Genomic DNA, 18,459 nt, shown 5'->3' on the forward strand with positions numbered 1-18,459 from the left:
ATTCTAGTACTACGCAATGTTTGTTTTGATTCGCTATGAAAGTTTGACAGATAAAATGAGGGGTTATTGGTTTTTCCTATGTTTCGAGGGGTGAATCGATTAGCTTGGGACCGAAGAGAGTACCAGAGCTGAGCCAAAAAGTTGAGCACGTATTTCGGGACCTTCTAGTCTTATAGCGAATTTGTTTATTATTCAGTTCCAACCTGGATCGGGTATCAATGTTGGGTCTGCTTGTGTTCTGACAAACGTCAGTTTGATCGTTTGTTTTTAAAACCCACCTCAGGTTGAGGTTCGCACTGGCAAAAAGTTTGGTTTCGCACTGGGTTGGAACTGGTTCCAACCCCGATAATAAACGAATTCGCTATTAGAGTTACCTCTATGGTAGTTGTTGGTAGTACTGTACCAGGGAGGCAACTTCAAAATCATTTTCAAAACTTTGTTCTGAATCCTTTGAAGTGCTTTTTTCCTGGTAGTGTAACAACAAGACCATATTGGCATAGCGTAAAGCATGGCCGGTCTAAAAACTTGTTTAAATATTAGAAGTTTATTCGTCAGGCAAAGTTTGGATTTCCTGTTTATAAGAGGATACAAACATTTAATATATTTGTTACATTTAGCTTGAATGCCCTCAATGTGACCTTTAAAAGTTAATTTTTGGTCAAGTATTAATCCAAGATATTTCACTTGGTTTGACCAGGAAATTGAAACTCCGTTCATAGTGACTATGTGACTTCTATTAGGTTTCAAAAAGGAAGCTCTAGGCTTATGTGGAAATATTATAAGTTGAGTTTTGGAAGCGTTGGGAGAAATCTTCCATTTTTGTAAATAAGAAGAGAAAATATCTAAACTTTTCTGCAGTCTGCTGCAAATAACACTTTTTGCTGTGTTCTATGCCCAGGGAAGTCGAGAAATTTTCCAACCCGAAAAATTCCTAGACCGAACCGGGAATTGAACCCAGCCACCTCCAGCATGGTCTTGCTTTGTAGCTGCGCCTTTACCGACTGAGCTGAGGGAGGCCCCATGGTACGCAACACCTTCCGTCCGAGAACACCAAGGGTGCGTTGATCCTCCACGAGCAAAGCCAGGTCTTGTGGCCGTAGAGGACCACCGGTCTAATCAGCGTCTTGTAGATAGTCAACTTCGTACGGCGGCGTATGTTATTCGACCGAAGCGTCCTCCGGAGTCCAAAGTAGGCCCGATTCGCTGCCATAATCATGTCTCGATTTCGTCACCATCTAGCTGAACTCGGGTTGGTAGGCTAACATTGTCTCCCCTAGAACCTCTTCCTTTCATGTATTTTGTCTTCGATGTGTTGATGGCAAGTCCAATCCGCCTAGCTTCAGTCTGATGTACGTTTCCGCTATCGTCTCAAAGTTCCGTGCCATGATGTCGATGTCTTCGGCGAAGCCAAAAGTTGGATGCCCTTCAAGATTCAAAGGGACTCGAACAACGCACATCAATCGATCCATCCCTTGACCAATCACGTAAGTGCTAACACCTAGATTTTTTCGCCTAGATGGGCACCACCGAGCAGCTCGGCATTTTATTTTGCTGGTTCTCAGTGAAAAACTTGCCGAGATTCAGCTAACAAACGGGAATTTTGCCGAGATCTCAGCTAACAAACATATTTTTTGCTGAATTTCCCTCGGAATTTCCAGCAAAATAAAATGCCGAGCTGCTCGGTGGTGCCCATCTCGGCAAAAAAATCTAAGTGTGCTGATCTCGATCGATTGTGTCGTGAAATCGATGAACAAATGATGTGTGGGCACGTTGTATTCGCGGCATTTCTGCAGAACCTGCCGAATCGCGAAAATTTGCTCCGTGGTATCGCGGGCACCCATGAATCTCGCCTGGTATTGCCCCACGAACTGTCTTACAAATGGTGACAGGCGGCGGCACATAATTTGTGAGAGTACCTTGTAGGCGGCGCTCAGCAGTGTGATCGAGCGGTAATTGCAGCAATTCAACTTGTCGCCCTTTCGACACCTTCCATCCACTCCTCCGGTAATATCTCCTCCTCCCAAATCTTGGCAATTCCACCAGTTGCTTTGTTGTTCTTCAGTCGACCAAGCTCCTCCTCAACTTCTTGAAGATTAGGGTCCGGTAGCCTGTCGTATTCTGCGCGTGCTCCAAGGTCTGTTACTGTACCAACTTCGCTATCTGCTGCATCACCGTTGAGGTGCCCAACCTGTGGAACTAACGATTTTATATTGCGTATTAATATTAACCCGTTAATGAGTAACGTTTTCCCACTAATGGGTAACAATTACTAATTTATGGGTATTAGATACCCATAAATGTTTTTTTTACCCATTAAATGGGTTAACCTACTTTACTTCAAAATGGGTGAAATTGTACCCATTAATGGGTACTTTCCAGTTACAGTGCAGACCTTGTATGATTGACATCGGTCTGTAGAGACCACGCTCCTTCAATGTTACTCAAAAGTGAGTAAAAATCTACTCTCTTTCGGTAAAAGTGGAACTACTCTAAAGTGAGTAAACCTATAGTTACTCACTTTTGAGTAATGCTAGCATTTGTCAAAATCAGAGTAACTTGTACTCAGTTCTGATTTGCGGTAAAAAAGCATATCTGAGTAAATGTTACTCAGTTCATATCAAATTGAGCGTTTTTCGAAATGAGTAATTAATTAATTTTATATTGATAAAATATGAAAAATTAAAACGATAGAACAAACAATTTTATTGAAATATAAAAGAGGAGACGTACATTTATATTTAAAAAAAACAATGTTTTCGGTGTCTTATGAGGCTTCTCTAAATGCAACGACGAGGCTGGTGACCGACGCTCTTCAGCGATGTCTTAAAATGTTGTATGGCATTATCATGGCAATATGAGTGAGCACAGGGATCCCAATGTCCTTCAGAAAACGCTGATGTTCCATCTGCAGTTCTATGCTGTCCACTACGTCCGATGTAACATCCCACATCAACATTTCCTAGATAAGCCTATTGTTTTTTGATAGGATTGAATAAGATGCTTTTATTTTCAAATATTTCATTTTTCTTACCTTTCCAATTTACGAAACGAATCCTTATCTACCTCTGCAGCCACTTGATTCACTTCTTTATACTAATTTTTCAAAACTTCAAAGGGAAATCGGAAGTTTAACCACCAACAAAAATTTTCACTTTTTTTTACAAGTATTTGACATAAGCATGGTGAGTAACATTTGTGCAGGATTACTCAAAAATGAGTAAACAATGTTTTTAGACAAACAGAGGAGAAGTTACTCACTTTGCTCAATCAATGTTACTCAGATTTTGACATTTTGTACAAAAATACCAAACTGAGTAGAAGTTACTCACTTTTGAGTAACATTGAGCGAGCGTGACAGTCACAAAGGAAATAAATAAATAAATAATATTATTCGCCAGTTTTAAACATTATTATTTGCGAAATTTCAAGTCAATCGCCAAGTTTGTGGACAATTTCATAAAACCAACATAAAAGCCGGTACAAATGGAAAGTGGAGTATCGAAACGTTCGGACAGCGCCGGCAGTAGCATCGCCAGTGGAGGAAGCACCGGCAGTTTCCTCTCGAATGGTTTCGGGACTCAATTTATGACCGTGGCCCCGCCACTACTGAACTGCGAAGATGAACTGATCTGGTTGGACATGACGAATCCTGCCTACCACAAACCGGTCTACAATAGCTCGATCGTCGAAACGAAGAGTGTGGGCAAGGATGCAAAGAATCTGATAACGCAGTCCTTCCGGCAGGCTCTCAGTATTCAGGATCAAAATGACCTTCTGCGGGAACTAGAAAAGGATCCGGAACTTGTTTATAATGTTGGACTGACACCTGATAAAGTGAGCTTTTGGTTTTAATAGCGGTTTCAACTATCCAGACATTGTATTTCCTATTTCAGCTACCGGATTTGGTCGAGTACAATCCTCTGATTGCAATTGAAATTCTGCTGAAGCTGATTCATTCTCCTCAGATCACCGAGTACTTTAATGTGCTAGTCAACATGGAAATGTCGTTGCATTCTATGGAGGTAGTCAATCGACTGACCACGCTGGTTGAACTTCCTACCGAGTTCATACATCTCTACATCAGCAACTGTATATCGTCGTGCGAAGCGATCAAGGATCGATACCTGCAAAATCGTTTGGTCCGGTTAGTTTGTGTCTTCCTCCAAAGTTTAATACGGAATCGTATTATCGAAACCAGTGAACTGTGCATTGAGTTGGAAGCGTTCTGTGTCGACTTCAGTCGAATACGGGAAGCGGCCGCTCTGTATCGATTGTTAAAGCAACTCGAAACGGAATCGGGATCGGTCAGTAAAATTAAATAATGTTTTCAAATGGTAAAATGTATAACTTTATTAAATTCATGACTTCAAATAACTGCGGGCAGTGTTAATCCACAGCCTTTATCTTACACACTCCCAGGTGTACAAGCTTTCGTTTGCTCAGCTTGTGTGGTTCCAAATCGTACTCCACTTCTATCATAGAACCTTTACCCAAGGTTTTCAGCTGCTTCTCGCCCGGATCTATATATAATATGTGCTCTATTTGAATCTCTGGATCATCCTCATCAGGCTCGTTATAGCTGATCGCAACTCTACCGTAAAGTTTGCTTATAGATTCAACTTTGACCGGCCTTTTAGCGGGCACCAATCTGATCTGTCGTTCATGTAGCCAAAATGTTTGAATCGAAAGCTTCTCATCCAGAACTCTTTGCAAACGAAAAAGTGAACAATCTTTGCGGTACTTTACTCGCGATGCACGTAGATTATGTAAAGTTGGGTTGTAGAATGAAGTCTCAGGAACTTGTTCGGTGGAAGCTTCATTCACTTTTGATAGTAAAGAATCTTCAGGTGTAAGATTGGATTCAATTTCTGCTGGTGGACTCTCACGGAAAGATTCGTTGAGAGATTTCCACTTTCGATTTGGTGGACTTATAGCGGTCGGAACAGGATGACTATCTTTGAATGATTCGTCCAATCGCTTCCACGTGGAGCTTCGCCTTCTTGTCGGTGTTTTTGGGAAGCGATTAGGACTGTTTTCTCCGACAACGGATTTGATCCACGTAGAAGATTTCTCCACTGTTGCTGCCCGAGCAGTTGCATTAGCAACCATGAAAATGTCGTCTGTAATCCTTCGTCCACATCGCGGAGATTTACGATTGACGAAATCCAATTTCAGACGCTTTTCTCGCTTGCAATGTATCGCTTCACAATCAGAATCGTCTGAGGTGGTTTCTATCACGTCTAGTGGTACGTCTGAGGTGGTGGCTTCGTCATCCGATACATCTTCAATATCCGATTCGATACGAGGTTTCTCACATATCGTAACATCGTTCGGGTCTAGTGAAGGAGCGGAACAGTCTACGATTGATACGATACGTGCTGCGCTATTGGCGCTTTGTTCGACCTCTCGTTCTTCGTCATCCGAGGCGTCTTCAATCTTTGATTCTGCATCTGTCTGCAAAAATTGAAGATATTATCCAGCTTAAAACACTTCAATTATTAGATATTATAGCATTCTAACCTGGAGTGAGGGTAAAGGCAATCGGGACTGACGATTACACGTGCCGGCAGGAGAGATGCTTCTTTTGAGATGAGCGATGACACGGGATGAGCCAACCGCCGTTGCTCTTGGAATGATTTTGTTTGAAGTTCTCACTGGACTTGGTGTAGAAAGTAGCGAAGCAAACGATTTCCACGACTTGTTCATTATCACTTATTATTTAGGTCACTTCAGTGTTTAATATTTACATTATAAGCCGAAACGAGTTATTGAATAATTTTAATTCTATTTTGTACTTCTTCTTCTTCTTCTTCTTCTGGTTATGGGTGTTGTCAAAACAACCCACTGATAAATGGCACAGCATTTTCGCTATAACGCCAGTCGGTTTTTCATTGGGAGTAGCTTTTTTGTTTGTGTTGTCATTTGAATCAGTGCATTACAATCTTATAGCATTATATGTTTAGACTGATTTCCTTAAGAAACTTACATATATCTTTCAGAGTATCAATGTTTTTGTCATCGTATGCTTCTTGGATTGAGTAATATTTATCAAGGTTGTGTTTATCTCTGGGTATTAGATATTTTATACAGTGGAAAATTATGTGTTCAGAGGTGTTTAAACAGTCGCATAATTGGCAGTACATCTCATCTTTAATTTTCATCCTGCTGAGCCAGAACGGCGAATAATCGTGACCGGATAGCAGCCTGTTGAGTGTTCTTACTTCGGAATTGGTTAGCGGCAGGTTGTGGTACCATGATTTCAAATTTATTCCTGTTTGAAATTTAAAGAACTTCCTTCCTTTGCCATGTTCCTGTGTGTAGTTAACATACCATTGTTGAATATTTTCAGTGATATCGCTTTTAATCCAATTGATGGCATCGTGTGGTAATATCCGATTGTTGGTTATTTCTTTCGTATGGAGTGCAGCTTTCGCCAGTCTATCTGCAATCTCATTTCCTTCCAGGTTCACATGTCCTGGGATCCATTGGATACAGGTGTTACTTATTGATGCTTTTTCAATGATGGTATGTATAACTTCGTCTCTTTCAGTTGATTCAAGTTGACTTTTTATGAATTCGCATCCCGACTTCGAATCGGTGAGAATTACAGCATTTTCGATTTGATTCCTTTCCACGTATTGTAACGCCACTACAATTGCTTCTAGTTCCGCTGACATCGTACATACAGTGTGTTTCAGCTTCAAGCTAATCTTGCATTTGTTACTCTCATCGAAAATACCCACGCCGCAGTGTTCGTCGTCCTTCGACGCGTCCGTATAGATTTTCCGGCAATCCTTATATGATCCGTGTATTTTCCCCAAAGCTAGTTGTTTTAGTGTTTTTGCGGATGTGTTCCTTTTGGTCCATGGCTTATTGTCCAATTCGGTTTCGACTCGTATGGTTGTTGAGATTGGTTGAATCAATACTGTATGCGTGACCTCGTTGAAGACATGTTTGTAATCCTCGAAAATCTCTTCTTGGAAAGTTAACTTATGTGTTGTTGCATCGTTGGATACATTCAACTTTTGTAGTTGTGACCAGACCGGAGTCAGAAATTGTGCGTGTCTCACTATTTCTTTAGCCGTTATCAACTTTCTACGAAATTGTAGGGGAGGTTGGCTAGCTATAGCGCATAAAGTATTAATTGGTGTGGTTTTTGAACATCCTGTAATCTTTCTCAAACACGTGTTGTTGGTTATCGTGAGTTTTTCCAGGCTACATTTCGATGTGTTTGCATACACAGAAGCACCATATTCTAAGTAGCTTCTTACTATTGCATTGTAAAGAAGGCTTAGAGTTTGTGGGTGACCACCACACTTCGTGCTGCTTATTACCTTCAGCATGTTGATTCTGTCAGTAGCGCGACTCTTAACTTCTCTGATATGGGCTCCATATGTTAGCGATCGATCCAGTGTAACTCCTAGATATTTGTAGGTGTTTACTGTTTCCAAGTCCGTGTTTCCTATACTCAACTTTAATGATTTTTTGTTCCGTTGAAATAGCATGACTTTTGTTTTGCTTTTGTTTATTTTCAGGTTCAGTTGTTCCGATTTCTCCTTGAATTCATCTACAAAAGTCTGCGCCCGGTGTTGCACAGTTTCAACGTTTTTACCTTTTACGATTGCCATGAAGTCATCAGCATATTGAACCTTTGAGGCAGTCCATCTTTTACTTTCCTTTCTAGATGTTGTGCGCCTACCTGTATTTGAATGGTTCTGTCGAGGAGAAAGTTTACTATCCAGCTTGTTAGTTCCAGTGGAGTACCGTATTCGTAAAGCACTTGTTCAAGTGTCCCTGTTTTAACGGTATTGTATGCATTAGACATATCTATGAAGATCGCCGCTGCAACGTTACCTTCTCTTTTAATAGAGTTTAGGCTGTTGATGACGTAGTTCAGACATGTAGTAGTGGAGTTGTGCTTTCGGAAACCAAAAGATGTTTCTGGTAATATTGCATTACTCTGTATGAATTGATTTAGCTCAACTAAAACTGCCGTATTGATCATTTTCAATGAGCAGTTAAGCATAGAGATCGGCCGTAAGTTGCTGATAATTTCTGGATTTCGTCCCGGTTTTGGAATTGCAATCACTTTAATTCTGTTCATATTTTCATCAGTTCTTCCGCATTTCCACATTCTATTGAGATCCTCGATTACGCTGTCTCGAACATCAGATTTTAAATTTCTCAGCATTTCATAACTGAGACAGTCCGGGCCTGCCGCAGAGTGTTTTTTCTTCTTGTTCAAAATTTCGTACCATTTTTCGACATTCAATATGTCATAGGTTGCCTTCGCGCTGAAATTTGCATCGTAATTGTCACTAAAAGGGAAGTTATCATTCAGGAATTGAATTGCTGCCTCTTCGTCTTCATGTGCGATCGTGGGCTGATTCCGTTTCTTCTTTTTTCCGGTTAAGTTATTTATTTTCCTCCACAATTCTTGGCTGCTCGTACTTGGATCAATTTCTTTGACATAGTCTTCAAACTTCTCTCGCATGAATTTATTTTTGCTCTTTTTGAAAATTCCTTCACGTCTTTTCATCTCCATTAGATCATCTAGTGTGCCACTACGGTTGAATTTGGTCCTAGCTTCGTTTTTACTTCTCCATGCATCTTCTATTTCCGCGTTCCACCAAAACTTTGGCTCATACCGGTTCTTCTGCTTCGCGTTTATCATAATTCTTCTTGCCTCCTGCTGTAGTGCTGCTAGTCCTTTCACCTGATTCGTGTCCAGCTTCCCTACTTCTTCCATAACTTTCTTCCGGTTGACGAAAAATCTGTTAGGCGATACTTGATCGTTCGAGATTGCTATGTGTATAATTAGATGTCTACTGCCTATTCCGTATTGCAATACTTCCATCTTCGTATCTTGAAATAGCCCCGGAGATACCAGAACTAGATCAATTACAGAAGGCTTTTTGTTTAATTCCGCTTGAATAAATGTCGGATCGCCATTGTTCATCAAAATTATGTCCTCGTCATTGATGATGTCGAACAGAACTGCTCCTTTTGCATCCGAATGATGTTGATCCCATAAATGGTGGTGTGAATTAAAATCACCTCCGATTAATACCTTTCTGAAACCTTCAACGCATTTGAACAGTTTCGTCAAGAAGGTTTTCAATTCGTACGCCGGTGTGCTAGGTGCAACGTATATCGAAATTACCGCTAGATCCATTTTGGTTATATATCTGCCTACACATTGTATATTCTCCGTCGAATCTAATTCAATTTTCCTACTTTTAACTGCTTCATGTACAATAATCATTGCACCTCCATACCCATCTAACCTTGAACAATAGAAATTGTTGTAATACGGAATTTTGTATTTGGTATCTTCGTATTCTATTTTAGTCCAACATTCTGAAATTAATCCTATTGTGTATACTTCCTGTATCATTACTCTGGCTAACTCTGATTTATTTTTATCTAGACTTTGTATATTACACTGTATAATCTTACATGCCATTTCTGTTGTTAATTAGCTTTATTGTAATCAATTCTTTGTTTTATGCTACTCTCAACCGACTGGCTTACCTGTGCTAGTCCTGCGTGGTCTCCGTTGATCTGATCTTCTTCATCATCATCCATACTGAGCACCTCCTGTGACGTGTTAAACTGCTGTACAGCTTCATGTGTCTTCTGTGCTGCTTCTCGCATGTGGTTAAGTTTCCACTGGAATTTTTCGAATTCGTCTGTCTTGTAGCGATTGAACAGTGCCACTCCGTTCGTGGTTTGTTCATGATCCGTTTTTCGCTTCTTGTCGTAGATAATTTTTACCTGGTTTCCGATGTTTTCCGTGTTCGTTGCTTCTCCTGACGATCGCTTCGGTGTGTGCACTTTTCGGTTTCGCTCAATCTGTCTTATCTGGCTTTGGTTGCTTGTGAGTTGAGATACCTTCGCATACGATTTAGATAGCGTTGGGAAATCCTCAATGTTTTCCAACAGGCTAAATTGGTTTTGGGTGTAAATTGGATATTGTTCTTGCGCTTCCAGTGTCGTGAGGTTTGTTTTCGCCATTATTACTTTCAGGTTGTTCTGTCGCTCGCGTTCGGGGCAATTAGCATCGCCTGATTTGTGACCTTCCTGTCTACAGTGTAAGCATCTTGCTGGCATGGTGCATTGTCCATATCCTTGTTCATCGTGATTTCTTCCACATGTTTCACATCTCTGTCTAGATCGACAGTTGTTCGTCCGGTGATTATATCGCAGACAGTTTTGACAAAAAACTGCCTTGCTAACAAATGGCTTAACTTGATTTGTACAACAGAACATTCGGACTTCCAATGGCAACTGATTGCATCTGAATGTCACAGCGATCCGTGTGGTTGGGATTTTGTTGTCATTCTCATACTTATGCAGTCGTGTTACACTCAGAATTGGCATATTGCAGGTTATATTTTCAAAGATTTCCTCCGGTGTCATCTCCAATGGAACTCCAGTAACAACTCCTGCTACCGTCATGAAGTGCTTTGGAATGTACGCCTTGTAATTTTGTGCCCGTAGTGTTTTGTCAGCCTGGATTTTGTTTGCCGTTTGTGGAGTTTTTACCAATACCAGCACTTTGTTTTTTCCCATAATTTTGAGGTTCAGTACGTTTACCTTGTATTCCTTCGTCTTCGTTAGAATTTTACCCACTGCTAGCTTGTTAATTTGTGCGTCGTCACGATTTTCGTTCAGCTGAACGATCACCCTGTATGGTCCGGCGTCTGTTTCGTTGTATTCGTATGTCAGCCATTGCTTTCCATTAGAACCACTTGGTATCGTTCCGCCTCCGCCTCCTGGATCCGGATCGCCCGGTCCAGTCATTTCTCCAATCTTTCTACTCACAGGTCTCCTTTCAAAGAATTCGCTCCTTTCAAAATAAAAAACTTTTCTTCAATCGGAATTACAAATTTCCACCTCAGTTCGATCAGCAATTACAAAATGTCCGCTCAACACAACACGTGTAAACTCGCCGATGGCTTAACCGCGAATCTGTTCTATTTTGTACGATACACGAACATTCTCGTTAGTTTTGGTGGTTGTTTTGTGTAACAAAATGTAAACAACAACTCCGACAAATAAGTTATACACGGATAATCGAAAGACTTCAAATAAAGTCTTTTGTATACACGATAAGAAAAAAATATCCAGCGGCCAGTTCACTTTTACCTACTATTGACCATGTTTCTCCTATATCAGGCATAACATTTGATAACGGCACAAAAGCATTTGTAAACAAACTTTCTAAGGCCCTTTACACGCGAACCAAAGTACGCCCAAGCGAACCAACAACATCATTGGATAGGGGCAACTATCACCTTTCCGAAAGTGGTATTGGTTTGCGTGGGCGTAATTTGGTTCGCGTGTAAAGGGCCTTAGAAAGTTTGTTTACAAATGCTTTTGTGCCGTTATCAAATGTTATGCCTGATATGTCCTATATAGATTCCATACACAGCAAAAAAAAATGTAATATCGATCAACGTAATTCAAGCTGATGTATGAAATAATGATGTAATAGCAAAAAGCAGATACAATATTACATCAATGGATGTAATTTTGTTCGCAAAATCGATGTACATCGTACAATGTGATATTACACAACCGATGGATTGACCTGGTTGCAGCAGTTTCGATGTAATATTCAACAACTTTTTTTGCTGTGTAGATAAGCGGAAGCACAAAAAGTTGTTTTGGCAACCATGAAAAATAAATGATCTTACTGGCATCCGTAAAAATGCTCATGCCAACATAGAGCTCTTCGTCATGCAGTTTTGTTTTTTTTTCGTGCTCAAAAGTTCAAAATTAAGTGCAAAGCAAATCTTTGCAATAATGAACCAAGGAGTCGTTTGCATTATGTTCTCTTCTTCCGTTTTACGCGAAATAATTCGGAGTGTGAAGTGTGGAAAACGTTTTGTGCTCATAATATTACAATACTTCTCCCACAAAAACACCATGATGACGTCATGCTCGTTTGGCTACACCAACTGACAGTTCGTTTGGCTACATTCTACTTTTCCTCCGCTTATCTCTTGATAGAGCTGGAATTAGGGCGTAACAGCTTTTGTAAACAATGACTTCCCTCGGTGATTTATCGAAACACAAGGCACGCCCACGCCAACCAACATAACCAACGGGAAGGGGAAGTGTGAAAACCTCAATAATTTTCTTAACATTTCTAAAGTTCTCTGTACATCTTAGGACTTCTTAAAATCTCCCGCTAATTTAGTGAAACTAATTGAACTTAACTCCCCTGAAATTCCCTTTGTTTTTGGAGCTTTACTAAACTTATATTAGATGCTCCCGAAATGTCCATAAAAGTTCCTGAAGTTCTCGGATCTTCCTTTTAATTCCATAGACTTTTATGAAGTTCTCGAAATGTTTCTGAATATCTCTATACTTCTGTGAAGTTTTTGAAGTTATTCTGAAATTTCAGGAACTTGCTTAAGCTTCCGCAGCGAAATAATTAATATAGTTCTATGATTGTCACTGAAGTTCTCAATATTTCAGTGCCAACATTTCAAAGGGGCGTAATTGCATTTGTAAACAATGGCTTTAGTCGTCAATTTCTCGCAAATGAAAGCTCACTCATGAAAATGAATGACACCAGCATGCAGAGGTATGTTTCCTGTATCAGCTAGCATTTGTAATTTGGAGGGGTGGGTTTTCATTTGCGAGAAATCGACGTCCAAATCCATTGTTTACAAAAGCAATTACGCCCCTTTGAAATGTTGGCACTGATTTGTCTGAAGTTCAAATTATCCAAACTAATTCATAATTTCTGCAATAGTCTAGAGTTTCCTGATGTTTTCAAAATTGCCCAAAATATTTCTTAATTTCCTTAAAATTCTGTAGACTGCCCTGAACATCTTAGAATTTTTTAAAAGCACCCACCATTATACTGGGAATGATTCAATTGTCTTAAAGTTCTACAATTTTCCTTAAGTTTTATAAAGTTTATAAAGACTCACGGAACTTTGTCTTAAATCACAAATTTTCCCTGGAAAACCTGAACATCCCAGAAGTTTTCTATGCTTTACATTTATTTCTCTAAATTGATCAAATGTTCCGGCAAATTTTTTGATATATATTTATAATTCCCTGAAGCTTCTAAAGTTTTCGGATCAATCATAGAATTCTCGGAAAATCTAATAATTCTTAGGAACTCCTTGTAAGTCGCTGCAAATTTCCTTAAGTCAATGTGATTTGTATGATGTTATCTGATCGTCCTCGAACTACTCGCAACATCACTGAATATAATGAAACAACAAAAAAATATCTAAATTTCTTAGAAGTTCTCTGGAAGTTCTTGAAAATATCGGTGCTTGCTAAAAGTTCTCGCATTTTTTTATTAATGGAACTTCATTGATGTTCTCTAATCAACTTAGCTAAATTTTCGATTTTTTTTAGATCTTGAAATTTCCTCGAAATACTCTCACATTTTCGGGATGTTCATATAATTTTTATTGCGTTCCAGAAATTTTCTCTGAGCAAACCGAAGTTTCCGGAAATTCCTGTTAGTTCAATCCAGTAGTAGCACAAACGAAGTGACAGACGGAGCGGCTTGAAAACTTTGGTGACGCACCTGCTATTGTAATTTTTCAGTGTACCACATGGCAACACCACTATTACTGGATTGTACCATAGATGTAACTCTAAGACTAGAAGGTTCCGAAGAAACGTGCTCAACTTTTTGGCTCAGCTCTGGTACTCTCTTCGGTCCCAAGCTAATCGATTCACCCCTCGAAACATAGGAAAATCCACTAACCCCTCATTTTATCTGTCAAAATTTCATAGCGTATCAAAACAAACATTGTGTAGTACTATATAAATTCGACTAGAATGGGATAAGTTAATCGATTTGCTTGGGACCAATAGGCTAGTCAAGTAGTGAGCCAATTTAAAATCGTTAGTTTCCACCGGTTGATTGTACCACACGGCAACACTACTACCAACAATCAATACGAAACTAACGATTTTAAATTGGCTCACCACTTTAGTAGCCTATTGGTCCCAAGCAAACGATTAACGTACCCTATTCTAGTTGAAATTCTATTACTACACTATGTTTGTTTTGATTCGCTATGAAAGTTTGACAGATCATTCCTAGTTGAACAGTCAGTCGGTTAACAACGTCCCGGTCTCAGTCGCGCGGCATCTAGTTTTTTTTCGGTGTTTTTTTCCGCCCGAGCGGTTTTTTCACCCCCCCCCCCCCCATTGGGTGCCCCAAGTGACCAGTGTGCAACAGAGGAAGTGGAATTCCATGGGCCGAGCCCCTTGGAGTTGCCATCCAGCTTTAGTTCACCCCGGTAATCCATCCGGTCGTCAAGCCATCATCGTGCCGACCCACCAACACCAATCATCACCACCAGCAGCAGCAAACGGACCATCTAGCTGCAACGGCTGATAGGTTGTTTACAACCGGCATAAGTATAAGACAATACATTTTGCAAGTCCATTGCCTCCCTATTGTAGTTTAGTTTTGCCTCGTGGCGCGTGACTCTGTCTCTCACCCCTGGTAGGGGAGTATGGGTCATAGTGAGACAACTTTTTGCAAGTAGATATAAGTTTTTTTTTTTTTTTCGATTTTTTTTTTTTCTTTTTGATTTGTTCGTACGGCGGGCAAAAAATTTAATTACTAGTAATTAAAATTAATTAATTAGTGAAGGTTTTAATTTTTTTTTTCCTTCTTAAGTGGTTGCGCACCGCTTTTGCGCAACACTTATGGCATCTTCCGATACCTACGTTACGCGAACCAGATACTATGAACCGTCTTCGAAAGGACCATGGGTTGTCTTTTTTCGGCCCAAAAATAAACCTTTGAAAACTCTCGACATAACGAGAGATTTGCTGCGTAAGTATCCGGGAATCTTGGTACACAAAGAAAGATTCAACAAACTGCGTGTAGAAGCACCGACTTATGATGTGGCAAATAAAATTGCTGACCACGAGCTTTTTAGTGTTGAGTATAACATCTACATCCCTTCTCGAGATGTGGAGATAGAAGGCGTGGTCTCCGACGCGAGTCTGACTGTCGAGGACTTGAAACATGCCTCGGGAACTTTTAAAAACTCGACATTCGCTACCGCGCTAGTGAAGATACTGGATGTAAGGCAACTGCATTCAGCATCTTTGCTAGACGGTAAAAAAGTTTATAAACATTCAGACTCGTTCCGGGTGACTTTCGCAGGTTCAGTTCTCCCAAACTTTGTTAAAATTGATGGTGCTTTTTTTCCGGTGCGACTGTTTGTACAGAGGGTATATAATTGTACCAACTGCAAAAGGCTGGGACACTCGGCCAGCCATTGCGGCAACAAAACTCGTTGTGGCAAATGTGGTGAAAACCACAAAGAGGATTCTTGCCACAAAGAATCAGTAAAATGCGCTTACTGTGGCGAGAATCCTCACCCCTTGCAGGAGTGCCCGATGTACAAACAGCACTCCGATAAAGTGCAGCGTTCAATCTCTGGACGCTCCAAGCAGACATACGCTCAAATGTTGAAGGCTGCATCAGCCGTCCAAGATGCAAACCAATTTTCGGTTTTGTCAGTTGAAGAATCGGACTCTGACTCATCCGATGAAGGTGATTCTACGGTGGTACACGCACCTTCAAAAATGGATGGTTCCTCAAAAAGAAAATGCCCCTCCCCGAAAGTGCGCCGTAAGAAAACTAAAGTCACCTCCAGACGATTGCCAAATTCCCAGGGTAATGGGGATGAAAAAACAAAACCGAAGGCTCCTGTTGATCCAATCCCTGGATGCAGCAAGAATTTTCCGCCATTGCCCAACAAAGATAAAAAAAATAAAAAAGCTGCTCCTCAAACTTCTCAAAAGAAATCTAAGTCCGAACGAGGTTTGCTAGCTTTTTCGGACATTGTGGAATTCATATTAAACATGTTCAACATACAAGACCCTCTAAGAAGCTTAGTTTCTGCCTTGCTTCCAACGTTAGAATCATATCTTAAGCAATTGACTGTTTCATGGCCCCTCCTTGCATCAATCATATCTTTCGATGGATAATTCGTCGAACGAGGTTGAAGATATGATCACTGTGCTACAGTGGAACTGCCGTAGTCTAGTGCCTAAACTAGACTCGTTCAAATTTTTACTTCACAATTCTGATTGTGATATATTTGCTCTCTGTGAAACATGGCTTTCTTCCGATAAAGAACTCAACTTCCACGATTTTAACATTATACGCCTGGATAGAGACGATTCTTATGGAGGAGTACTTTTAGGGATCAAAAAGTGCTACCCTTTCTACAAAATTTCCCTTCCTGCTCTATCCGGCGTCGAAATCGTTGCTTGCCAAATAAATGTGAAGAACAAAGATCTTTGCATAGCTTCAGTATACGTTCCACCAAGAACCTCCATAAGCCGTAGTCAACTCTGGAATCTTGTTTCGATTCTTCCATCCCCAGTATTAATTCTGGGTGATATGAACTCCCATGGTACTGGGTGGGGCGATCTATATGACGACAATAGAGCGGCTATTTTTTACGATTTATGTGACGATTTCAATTTGACTATTTTGAACACTGGTGAAGCGACACGTATAGCAAAACCTCCGGCTCGAGAAAGCCGACTCGACCTATCTTTGTGTTCAAGATCGCTATCATTGGATTGTCAGTGGAAGGTTATCAATGATCCCCATGGTAGCGATCATTTGCCAATCATCATTTCAATAAAGTGTGGCCCTCACTCTGCAGAACCATCTCGGGTTCCATTTGATCTTACAAGGAACATCGACTGGCAGAAATATGCAACGGCGGTGACAATCGGTGTCGAATCAATAGATGCGCTTCCACCATTGGAAGAATATCGATTCCTAGCCGATTTGATTTACAAAAGCTCACTGGAAGCACAAAAAAGAAAAGTTCCAAGTGCACCCTTTAAAAGGAGACCAGCCACACCTGGTTGGGACGAAGAATGCACAAAATTGTATGTAGAAAAATCTGATGCTTTCAAAGCTTTTTGTAGACACAAAACCTCCACTTACTTTGAGGAATATTCAAAGCTTGAGACAAAGCTGAAACAATTAATCAAAGCAAAAAAACGCGGTTATTGGCGCAATTTCATCGAGGGACTCTCACGAGAAACCTCAATGAACACCTTGTGGAGGGTGGCTCGCAACATGCGTAACCGCTCATCTTTCAATGAGAGTGAAGAATACTCCAACCGATGGATATTCGATTTCGCTAAAAAGGTCTGTCCGGACTCAGTTCCAGCACAAAATATTCTTCGAGAAGCGTCTCCTAGCGGCGGCTCTCTGGATAGACCATTCTCAATGCTGGATTTCTCTATGGCTCTTCTTTCATCGAACAACTCCTCACCGGGAAGCGATATGATTAAATTCAATCTTCTGAAAAATCTCCCAGATATCGCTAAAAGACGCTTGCTAGATTTATTCAATTCCTTGCTAGAAAACAACATTGTACCGCCTGAATGGAGACAGGTCAAAGTAATAGCCATTAAAAAACCTGGCAAATCAGCGTCTGACCATAACTCATACCGTCCGATTGCTATGCTTTCGTGCATTAGGAAATTGTTGGAGAAAATGATCCTTCGGAGACTCGATCACTGGGTCGAATCAAATAACTTGCTATCAAATACACAGTTTGGGTTCCGCAAGAGCAAAGGAACAAACGATTGTCTAGCGCTGCTTTCCACAGATATTCAACTGGCCTTTGCGCACAAGGAGCAATTGGCTTCAGTATTCTTGGACATTAAGGGGGCTTTTGATTCAGTTTCCATTGAAATTCTGTCAGACAATCTGCACAGATGTGGACTTTCTGGAATTTTAAATAATTTCTTGTACAATTTGTTGTCAGAAAAGCAAATGAACTTTTCCCTTGGACAACTGACAACTTCCAGAATTAGTTACATGGGCCTGCCCCAAGGCTCATGTCTCAGCCCTCTTCTTTATAACTTTTATGTCAAAAATATCGACAACTGTTTGGCAGAACAATGCACGCTAAGACAACTTGCAGATGACAGTATGGTTTCCGTAAGAGGTCCACATGCCGTGGACTTGCAAGGACCATTGCAAAATTCCTTAGATAACTTGTCTTCTTGGGCTATGAATCTAGGGATCGAATTCTCGCCGCAGAAAACTGAACTGGTAGTGTTTACTCGAAAGCGGTACCCAGCCCAAATGCAGCTTAATCTTTTGGGCAGAAACATTACTCAATCATTGTCTTTCAAGTACCTTGGGGTCTGGTTTGATTCAAAGTGCACTTGGAATGCCCATATTACGTATTTGAAGCAAAAATGTCAGCAGAGGATCAACTTTCTCCGTTCAATTTGCGGCACATGGTGGGGTGCTCATCCGGGAGACCTCATAACGCTTTATAAAACAACTATTCTCTCTGTTCTAGAGTACGGCTCTTTCTGCTTTCACTCGGCAAGAAAAAGTCACCTAATAAAATTGGAACGAATTCAATATCGTTGTCTGCGTATTACTCTAGGCTGTATGCACTC

The 18,459-nt window shown here is 40.6% G+C and overlaps 2 protein-coding genes across 2 annotated transcripts; one reads left to right on the plus strand and one right to left on the minus strand.

The window, feature by feature from the left end:
- The first annotated feature begins 3,420 nt into the window (after positions 1–3,420).
- Not11 (CCR4-NOT transcription complex subunit 11) lies at positions 3,421–4,348 on the plus strand. Its single transcript, XM_065239665.1, has 2 exons — positions 3,421–3,834; positions 3,894–4,348. The coding sequence occupies exons 1-2, from the start codon at positions 3,484–3,486 to the stop codon at positions 4,320–4,322; spliced, it is 780 nt and encodes a 259-aa protein (XP_065095737.1). The 5' UTR covers positions 3,421–3,483; the 3' UTR covers positions 4,323–4,348.
- Positions 4,344–11,032, minus strand: LOC135717534 (uncharacterized). Its single transcript, XM_065239664.1, has 3 exons — positions 10,996–11,032; positions 5,521–5,800; positions 4,344–5,454 (listed from the first exon to the last, which is right to left on the minus strand). Exons 2-3 carry the CDS (start codon positions 5,704–5,706, stop codon positions 4,387–4,389), a joined length of 1,254 nt encoding a protein of 417 aa, XP_065095736.1. The 5' UTR covers positions 5,707–5,800; positions 10,996–11,032; the 3' UTR covers positions 4,344–4,386.
- Between the last annotated feature and the right edge of the window lie 7,427 nt (positions 11,033–18,459).

Source organism: Ochlerotatus camptorhynchus, unplaced genomic scaffold (assembly GCF_037179485.1).
Source record: "Ochlerotatus camptorhynchus isolate MF236.1 unplaced genomic scaffold, CSIRO-AGI_Acam_v1.1 ptg000062l, whole genome shotgun sequence".
NCBI lineage: Eukaryota > Metazoa > Arthropoda > Insecta > Diptera > Culicidae > Ochlerotatus > Ochlerotatus camptorhynchus.

Coding starts and splice junctions, on each gene's coding strand:
- Not11 (XM_065239665.1), top strand. CDS start 3,484: ATGGAAAGTGGAGTATCGAAACGTTCGGACAGCGCCGGCAGTAGCATC. Junction 3,835..3,893: donor TTGGACTGACACCTGATAAA/GTGAGCTTTTGG, acceptor TTCCTATTTCAG/CTACCGGATTTGGTCGAGTA.
- LOC135717534 (XM_065239664.1), bottom strand. CDS start 5,706: ATGAACAAGTCGTGGAAATCGTTTGCTTCGCTACTTTCTACACCAAGT. Junction 5,455..5,520: donor TGCCTTTACCCTCACTCCAG/GTTAGAATGCTA, acceptor CAATTTTTGCAG/ACAGATGCAGAATCAAAGAT.